Consider the following 9,051-nt stretch of genomic DNA (forward strand, 5'->3'; position numbering starts at 1 on the left):
CCGGCACCGCGAACTGGCGGTCTGGACCGGGGCTGGGGAAGGTCACGGAGGCCATCTTCAGCCAGTCCGGTTTTATTCTCATTGTGTGACAATCGAAGTGATAGAGACACTATTTTAAAAAAGAAATAAAGACGCTGGCCGGGCCCCGCAGCTCAGGGCTGAGCCAGACAGGTCTCCACGGTCTAAAACTGCCCGTGGGGAGGCTTCGACCAACTGCCCCTCCCGCTGTAACTCCCCCTTGTCTGGACAGCAGCTCAAGCCCTAGTCCAGGACGGGGTCGCCGTCGCCGCCCGCCGGTCCGCGGCGCCCTCTTGGCCTGCAGCCTGGCAGGAGGAAGAGAGCGGCCGTGGACCTTTCCACCCAGTGGCCCCAGCCAGGGCTAAGGGGCCGGAGGGACCGCAGCCCGCGCTCCCACCGCCCGAGAGCTCGGGACTGGTAGCCGGCAGCGGGTCTGGAGAGCTTTTGACACCCTGATTACAGAGCGCATGCGCTGGGCTGGGTTTGGGCAGGGCAGGAAACCGCTCCCCAGACCTCTCTCCATGCCTCTCTGCCTTCTGGCCAGCAGGGGGCGCTCGAAACACGCGGGTGAAAGAACACATTTTTAAGATGTCACCTTTAAGCCGGGTACCGCCCAGCTTAAAGGTGACATTTTAAAAATCAAGCTGGACAGCTGGGCTGGCAGCAAGGACCCTGCACAGGGTTCGGGACCACGACTGCCCCTCATGATAGCGGTTGTCTCGGCCCATACATCAAATGATCTGAAATACGGGTCCTCCCTGTCCCCAAAGGCCGCCTGGAGCACCTGAGGGAAAGGTTAGTGGGGGGATGGGCCAGCAGCTGTCTGCAGAGGTGCAGGGCACCAACAACAGCTCAGCCCTGTTGGGCAGAACCTGTGGCCTGTCGTCCTAATGCCCCGTTTTGAAAGTCAATATTTAAATCCCCCCCTTTTCTAGTCTAAATTGAAATTCATAAATAATTATCTCCACAATTTCAAATTACCAATTTAATGCTCTAACTATAATAAATGAAATGAAAATAAAATCCATTTATAATAATATGTATTTCTACACAAGTATTCAAGAATGACTCCAGTTGAAAACCAAAAAAAAGCCCCTGTAGATTTCTCAATGCTCCAGCCCTTGGTAGCCTCAGGCCTCTGAGGTCCTCAGCCCAGCAAGGCAGCTCCCCCCACCACTCCCCGCCACTCACCCTCTGCCTACAGGAGAGCAAGCAGGAGGCCGGGTCCAGACTGGCCTGTTCTTGCTCCATGATGGTCTCATAAGGCATCTGTAGGGACAAACACAGGTGGAGATGGAGCAACTCCCTCAGTGGGAAGGTGCCCAGGATTCCTCAGTTATGCAGAGTCCCCAGCCCACAGCTGCAGAAGGAGCCCAGGAGGGTCAGCAGGGGGAGGAGGGTTCTGACCACTGAACCTATTTCAAGCCAGCAACGTCAAGGTCAGAGTTCTTTAGATGACTCACCTGGCCACTTGGGGGCGCCCTTTCTTCTCCTCTCTGGTCTCTTATGCTAATGGCACAGGTGGTTACACCTGGGAACCCCCAACCCTGTGTTGCCAGTGGGAGCCCTCCAGCCTAGCCCTTCTGGGAGACACAGCCCAGTGCAGGGGACAGAAGAGTTGGACGGCCCTGGGTTCAAATCCAAGCCCTGTGGTCTCTCTGGGTGATAGCAAGTGTTGTAGATCTTCTGCTCTTTGATTTCACCAGTGGTTTATAATGAGGATGATAAGACTCTCTTTGCCCGGATTTGGGGGCAGGGGGTGCTATGGATTGAACTCAGAGGCACTCAACCACAGAGTCACATCCCCAGCCCTATTTTGTATTGTATTTAGAGATAGGGTCTCATAGTTGCTTAGTGCCTCCCTTTTGCTGAGGCTGACTTTGAACTCATGATCCTGCTGTCTCAGACTCCCGGGCCGCTGGGATTACAGGTATGCTCCACTGCACCTAGCTGCTGGGATATATTGAGCAGAATCTTTGAAGAGTACCCAGCCCAGGGCAGGAAATATAGCCAATTCCCAGTAAATGGTCCCCTCTTAAACATCTGGAAGGCAACTGGGGAAAGAAGGGATAGGGAATCCTGAAGACCACTCTGCAGTCCAGATCCTTAGCCACAGACTCTGCATCTCAGAAGAGGGAAGCATGATGGCTGGTTGGGAGACTGACATGTGTGCGCTCCAGGGAAGGCCCTTACTGCTCAGCTCCTGCCCGCTGCCGCTAGCCATCCCTGCTTCCAGGAGTTTAGCCCAGGGGCATGCTTGGTCTGGGGGTGGTCGGGGGAGTTGCAGCCTCTACTGTACCACCTGCTGCCTGCTCCTTGGAGGCCACCCTGTGCTTCCGGAGGTGGAAGCAGATCTTCCTCCCTGTGACTGGCCGCATTACTACCAAGGACTGGTGAGGAGGTGGGTCTCCATTTAAAGCAGGGGTTGAGGTTGGGCCTGAGGAGGAGTGTCCCCAGCAGAGTCAACTTCTTGTCAAACTTAAATCTTGCGTTTTGTTTTGTTTTGTTTTTAGTTGCAAACAGCTATCTGCAAGGTTTTGAACCCCTTATGTCTGGAAGATAGGGACTGAGTCTGGGAAACTTGCACATTCATGGCAGGGCTGGGGACCAATGGGTTCTTCCCAGGAGGACCGGGAAGATTTGGCAGAGACCTACCAGTTCCGGGACGGCCCTAAACAGCCAGTTGAGTGGGAACCGCAGGACATTGAGGCAGGTAGCAGTGTAGAAGTGCGCGTAGCCCATCAGCTGGCCGGAGAAGAGGGTCGGGCGGAAGCCAGAGTGGAACAGGCTGCCCATGGTGCCCTAGCACAGGTCCAGCTCCCGGGTGAACCTCTGGTCAGAGGCAGCACATGAATGAAGACCCCAGCCCACCTTGACCTGCACCCCCATGGCACTGGGTGCCCACCCTCAGGGCAAGCACCCCTGCTCAGACCAGGCCCTCTCTCACCCTCTCCTCCTTGAGGACCCAGGCCTGTGTCCACCTGCAGAGAAAGAGCTCAAGGCTGTAATCCCACAGACAGCACACTTTTGGAATGGGGAGCTCCCTACTTTGCGACCGGCCTCACTCTAGGCTTCCCTCTCAGTGACCTGCCTGGTCCCGGAAAGTGGTCACCCAGGACTGAACCCACAGCCAGACAATAAGAACTTGGGCAGGCCCCCCTGTCCAGCCCCAAGGCCCCCCAGCAGCCCCGCACTGCACAACTGGGCCCCGCTTTCAGGGCCTGGAGAACTAGCTGGGACATTGCCTCCCAGGCCCCAAGGTCACCTATCTCCCCCTCTCTGTGCCCTGAATCTTCATCTGTAAAGGAAGGAAGACAGTCCCTGCCAGCCCACCTCCTAAGACTGTGGGGTGAGCAGACGGCTATGCTTCGTGTGTCTCGTGCCTGCAAAACCCCTCATTGTTGGTCCCAGCTGGGCCTGGGATTGCCGGGCCGCCTGACTCCTTTGCCTGAGCTGTGAGAACTGCCCAGCTCTAGTGACGAGTGAGTCAGTAAAGTCATGGCAATGTCCTCCCTTCTCTTTTCCCAGGACCCATCAGCTCACTGGTACTAAATCACGTTTTCTCACGCCCCATCTCTGGCCAACAGCAGACTTGGATCATAATTGGGGAGGTGGCCACATGAAGACCCAGCCCAGCAGGCAAGCCCTCCTAGAGAAGGGGCTGAGAAAATGGCAGGACAGAGGGCAGAAACAAGCCTGTAGACTGAGCCCTCCTCAAGAGCACGCCACTGTCATTTCAGTATTGGCCAGCAGGGGACGTGCTGGACAGCAAGGCCAGATGGCACTGGACAAGGTTGAGGAGACTCAGACAATTGGGCTCCTGGGACTCCTCCCCTACTGGGCTGGTCCCCCTCACTCACCACCCAGCACTTACTTGAATCTCCTTCTTGATGGAGTTGATGTTTTGCAGCCCACAGATGCTTCCATACATATGCCTGGTGCAGAGATGGCCATGTGACCCGTGGAGGAGGGGAACATACCTCCCTGGCTGCTGTGGAGGGGCAAGGATACCCACAGGCATCCAGTGGAGGTGCAGGGATGGGGTGTGCACGTTTGTGAGTCCATGCTGCGTGGGTTGGGAAAGGCCTAGAGGTCTCAGAAGATGAGTATCTCAAGGGGTCAGCAGGTCCCATAGTCCAGTCTACTGTTGGTTTTCCAGAGCCCTTGGCTCACACTTCACTGCCAGGCCTGGGCATGGGACCCTAGCTCTCCACCCCTGTCCTCCCAGCCTCCCACACCCCCAGAGAGGCCAGAGCTCTTACTGGTACAGATCAGCAGGTGTGTGTCCAGGCTCTTCAGCTGCTCTGACCTCTCTGAAAACCAGACAGGGAGCAATAGGGTGAGTGACAGCGGGGTCTGCCAGGCCCCAGCCAGGGGTCTCTGCTCCCCTACCTGTAATATCATGACCCCTTAAGTCAGATTAAGACTTTGCCCAGAGCAAAACAGGGATGACACAGGCTCCGCAGGACAGGTGATCAAGACATCCCGGGAGTCAGGTGACCCTCATGAAGTCACAGGGCAATGACTCAAACCCAGCAATGCTCAGAACAACAGAACAAAGTTGTCTTGCTCACAGCACCCCTGCCCCAGGGTGACTTCAGGTACTTCCTGGGTGGGAAAGCCTGTACCTTCTAAACCCAAAGGCCTCGGGCAGAGGGAGGGCGGCCTGAGGAAGGAAGTCCCAGTCCCGGAAAAGCCTCACGGATCTGGAGCAAGAAGATGAGGAATGAATCTCAGCTTGGCGCCCACCACCTGGGTGACCTTGAGCAACCAGCTTTACCTCTCTGGTCTGTCTCCCTGTTTTTAAACAGATTCACCTTCATAAACCACAGAGTGGACAAGATTCCTGGTCGCCACCAACCCCCCAGAGGAAAAGGGGAAGGAGGATGGGCAGCGTGGATGACCAGCACCCTCTGCTGGTACTAGTCTCTGTGGCTCACCCTTCTCTCGGGCACAGATGCCCAGCTCTCGGGACAGCTCAGGAACCACCAGGCAAGTCCGCCAGCCCTGCTGCTTCTTGGATTTGACAATGTCCCCAGAAATGTGGTCCCCAATGTACAGGATGTCCTTCCCCCGCACCCCAAGTACCTCGCACACCACGTCTCACGAGCCTGCCCCACAGAGGGAGGTCACAACTCCTTCCCTGCTGAGGCAGCTTGGGAGATGGACCCTGGCCAGGGTGTGCCTGCGGGCCATGGGCACCGCGAGAGCTGTACCTCCAGAGTGGGCAGCACAGTGCTGGGGGGGCCCAGTGTAAGTGCCCACGAGGAGCTTCGCCGAGTCCTAGAGGGCAGAGGTGGGCCTGAGTCAAGGAACACAGCCCCTGTGCTGGTCAGGAGGACTGGGCAGAGCTGGCAGGAGCAGCCTTGGGGGCAAGGGCGAGGGAGGAAGGATGCTGTGGGGCCCTGAAGTACAGGAACAGACAGGGCAGTGGAGGGCAGTAGACACATACAGGTCACATCTAAGAGTGGGCAGTCTCCCCTCCAACCACCTGTCAACGTAGACAGGACCTCAGCACCTGCCATTATCATGCTGACCTGTCTCAGGACCATCCCCTCTGCAAAGAAGCAGGGCTTCTGTGTGTCCACCACAATCTGTCGAAGTAGGACCTCCAGGGCCTGGCTGGGTCCTCAGCCTGTGGGGCAGGGCAGGGGGCGAGGCATGTGCACACACAGGAGACACACACAGCCTGGGAAACTGGACCCTGCCAATCCCCCGTGGCAGCCTCAGGCAAGATGAGACATCCGTGGGCCCAGGAACCAGGAGATCTCCCCCCCTTACTCAGCACCCCCAACCAAGCTGGGCTTCAGGAGGGGGCCCAACAGGTGCCCTTGGAGGTGGGCATTGGGCATCATGGGGGTCTTAGATTAGCCTCCAGGGCTCCTCACAGAGCAAACAGAGAGGCCCAGGGACATGTCACACACACAGCAAGGCCCAGCCACACCTGTGTCCGGGGTTTGAACTGTTCCCCTCCCCTGGCCCTCCTTACTCTCACCTCACCTGCCCTACCCCCCCAAGACCTCCCCAAACACCTGACTGCCTCTTTATGACCCCCAGGAAGCCAAGAGTAATCCTGCCCTCCCCCACCAGGAAGCTCCAGCAAGGCCAGCCACGCAGATGACCACTCACTTGTCTGCCCCTACTCCGAGGAGGCTGGACAGAGAGGAGGCCTGGCCCCCATCCCTCGCCCAGCCCCCCCAGCCCCGCCCAGGATACTCACCTCACCAGCAGCAAACAGGTAGGTCGTGATGGCCTGGCAGGGGCAGGCCATGGTCAGCGCGCAAGCTTGGGCGAAGCCAGGGGGCCACACCTGCCTCTGCCCTACCCCACTGTGGCCTCCTGGGGCCACGGGTGAGAGACGGTGGGATTGTTCATTCCTCCGAGGCCATGACTCGGGCCCGAGGTGCCAGCGGGAGTGGGACAGCACACTCCCATCCGTGTACTGGTAGCTGCCACTGGTGGCCAAAAACACCTTCCCAACCTCCTTTATCTTGCCGAGCAGGACAAGGATCCGCGCCTGCACAGACGGATGACTTTCTAGGGTTTCAGCCCCCGGGAGCTGAACAGCCCACTCTCCCAGAGCAGGTGGGCTCCAGGCCGGGGGACCCAGAGCAGCAGCAGATCAGAGCTCCGTGTAACCTCTAGGGAGATGACCAGGGTTGGGCGGCCTGCGCCCTGGAAAAGCAGGAGGCAGCCGCAGCCCCAGACCTGTGGCCACTCAAGTCCTGCTCCACTTATTTCTCCAGGTTGTCCAGGGTCCTCTCCTTGAGACAGCCCTGCAGGAGGCGCAGAGCTTCCATACAGCCACCGTCCTCAGTGGGAGGAGGGCAAAGGCGGCGGGGACTGGGGGCCTCGAGGTTGCCCAGGAAAGCCAAGGGAGGCAGGCAGAGGTCCTGGGGTGCTGGGCCACTCACCGACTGGTGGACGTTATTCATAGCTTCAGTCACATCCTGGAAGAGGCTTCAGAAGGACATGAAGAGGTTCCCATGCTGACAGCCAGTGTCACAGCTGGGATAGGCCAAGAGAGGACAGGGGAGGCTGGTAAGCAGGCCCGAGGGGACCACCAACCCTGACCCTGAGTGGCCCCCACACTGGGCTGACGTCCTGGTCGTTCTGAAGGGACCACCTGTGCTGAGCTCCCCTGGGGCAGCACAGGCCGCAGGCTTGGGTGCCCCCTGCATGGGCCTTCTTCCTAAGCTCCCAGAGTCCCCCAAGCCCTCAGAAGGGCCTCTGCCCCTTGTGGGGCCCCCTTTGGGGTTTGGCTGCTGGGCAGCAGCAGTGTCCTACTGGTCACCCCAGGGCTGGGCAGGGCAGAGGACGCACTTGGTGTATCGGGAGCAGCCAGCGAAATCGTCCACCAGGCAGCCATAGGTTTCTGGGACGGAGAAGCCAGTCAGTCCCGGCCCGGGGAGTGAGGCAGCCGCCCCCAGGCCAGAGCTGGCAAGGACGCCCCCCGCCCCCAGCAGCACTCATGGGCAGGTTGAAGAGCGTGTTGTGGACGTGAAGCGCTGACGGTCATCCCTTGCTGGGGTCAAAGCTCAGACCTCTGCCCTGGGGAGGAGGGGGCTGGGTGCAGCCAACGCTCCCTCCCGGTACCTTCCAGAGCATGGCCTGGGCCCTGGCCATCCCTTCTATACCTCCAGCCACCCCCACCCCGTCCCTTACTCTGAGAGGAAGGTGAAGCCATGGGCAGCCACCAGCATGTCCCCTGGCCATGCACCTTCAGCAGCTTCCCATACAGTGCGTCAAACACCAGTCCCCTGGGGAGACTGCATGGGGACTGTGGGAGGGGGTGCCGGGGCTGGCCACAGCCTCCCACCTGGCCAAGCTCCCTCACCTGGTGGGGGTGTAGGAGTAGCACGAGAACTCAGGTGGGTACCCAGTGCAAACCAGGCACTCCAGCACAGCTCGAGGACAGCGCCTCGTAGGTGGGGGACTGGTAGGCTACAGAGGACCCAGGCAGACCGGACGGTTGGTGCCTGGCTGCCTGCCCCTTTGCCCAGGCCTCAGGTATCCTGTGCTCCAGCCCCCCCTTCCAGCCAGGGTGCAGTGCATGAGGAAGCCGAGGCACCGGATCTTCCCCAGCGCCAGGCTGTGGTGGACAAAAGTCCTGGAGGGGGAAGGATATGTTGGGATTCACCCGTGAGTCCCCTCAGAGTCCCCGACCCTGCTAGTGGGTCCCCGATACCCCTGCAGTGGCAGAAATAAGGGGGAGGTGGGTCAAGCCGGCTGGGGCTCCTTGGGCCCAGAGTGTCCTAGGGCAGGCCAGAGCACGTGCCCATGGGTCCAGATGTGAGCAGGGAGCCATGCTGCTGCCTCCCATGGAGGACACGTCATGCTCCCCCACTCCCAGGGGTGAGGACACACAGCTGACAGTGTGGGAGCTTGTCACCTCCGGGACTGGAGCCACTGCGTCCAAGGTCAACAGGTTTGGTCAAGGGTGAAGGACAGAGACCCCTGTGGAGGCACAAAGAGGTGGGGACTCCCTGTGGGGTGTCTTGTCAGTTTCTGCCTGACAGGGGAACTGCTGGGACCTCTGGAAGGTCTGTCTGTGGGGGTCTCTTCCCACCTGTGAGCTTAGACGAGCCACTGTGCCACTCTGCCCTGTGGGGGTCCCAGGCCCAGGCCCCCACCAGCCCTTCCCAGTGCCCGTCTCACCTCTGGTACCAGTTCTTCATCGGGTCTGGAGAGGCCAGGCCCTTGGAGCCCGGGCTGGGCTCCTGCGGCTCTCCCCCGGCCACAGTGTCTACAGCAGCCATGACCCTGAGGCAGAGGCAGAGGTCCCTCCCCCAGCCTCCCGCACACTATCAGCGGGGCCCAGCCGCTGCCCTGTCCCTCAGAAGCCTCGGACCCCACTGACCAGCCAGTCCCACTCTGTGCTCCCAGCCCCCTGCCCTCCTCAAAGGGAGGAGCCAGCCAGACAGGCAGGTATCTCCTGTGCTCTGGAGGGTGCAAGAGGGACCAAGGAAGGACAGCTACTCCGGGAGGGCCACCCTGCATGTCTGGGGCTCACACGTCCAGAGACCTCAACGG

At 59.6% G+C, this 9,051-nt stretch overlaps 1 protein-coding gene across 1 annotated transcript; it reads right to left on the reverse strand.

Annotated features, from left to right (window-relative positions):
- Positions 1-254: 254 nt before the first annotated feature.
- Nt5dc4 (5'-nucleotidase domain containing 4) lies at positions 255-8,777 on the reverse strand. The gene is given in 20 exon segments (XM_077105170.1): positions 255-323; positions 1,210-1,287; positions 3,893-3,953; positions 4,281-4,296; positions 4,299-4,331; positions 4,959-5,129; positions 5,235-5,301; positions 5,529-5,614; positions 5,617-5,653; positions 6,239-6,271; positions 6,446-6,555; positions 6,737-6,794; positions 6,933-7,026; positions 7,342-7,455; positions 7,684-7,729; positions 7,732-7,787; positions 7,856-7,930; positions 7,932-7,962; positions 8,046-8,128; positions 8,677-8,777. Coding segments are annotated over 20 exon segments (1,419 nt in total).
- Positions 8,778-9,051: the final 274 nt, after the last annotated feature.

Source organism: Callospermophilus lateralis, chromosome 14 (genome assembly GCF_048772815.1).
Source record: "Callospermophilus lateralis isolate mCalLat2 chromosome 14, mCalLat2.hap1, whole genome shotgun sequence".
NCBI lineage: Eukaryota > Metazoa > Chordata > Mammalia > Rodentia > Sciuridae > Callospermophilus > Callospermophilus lateralis.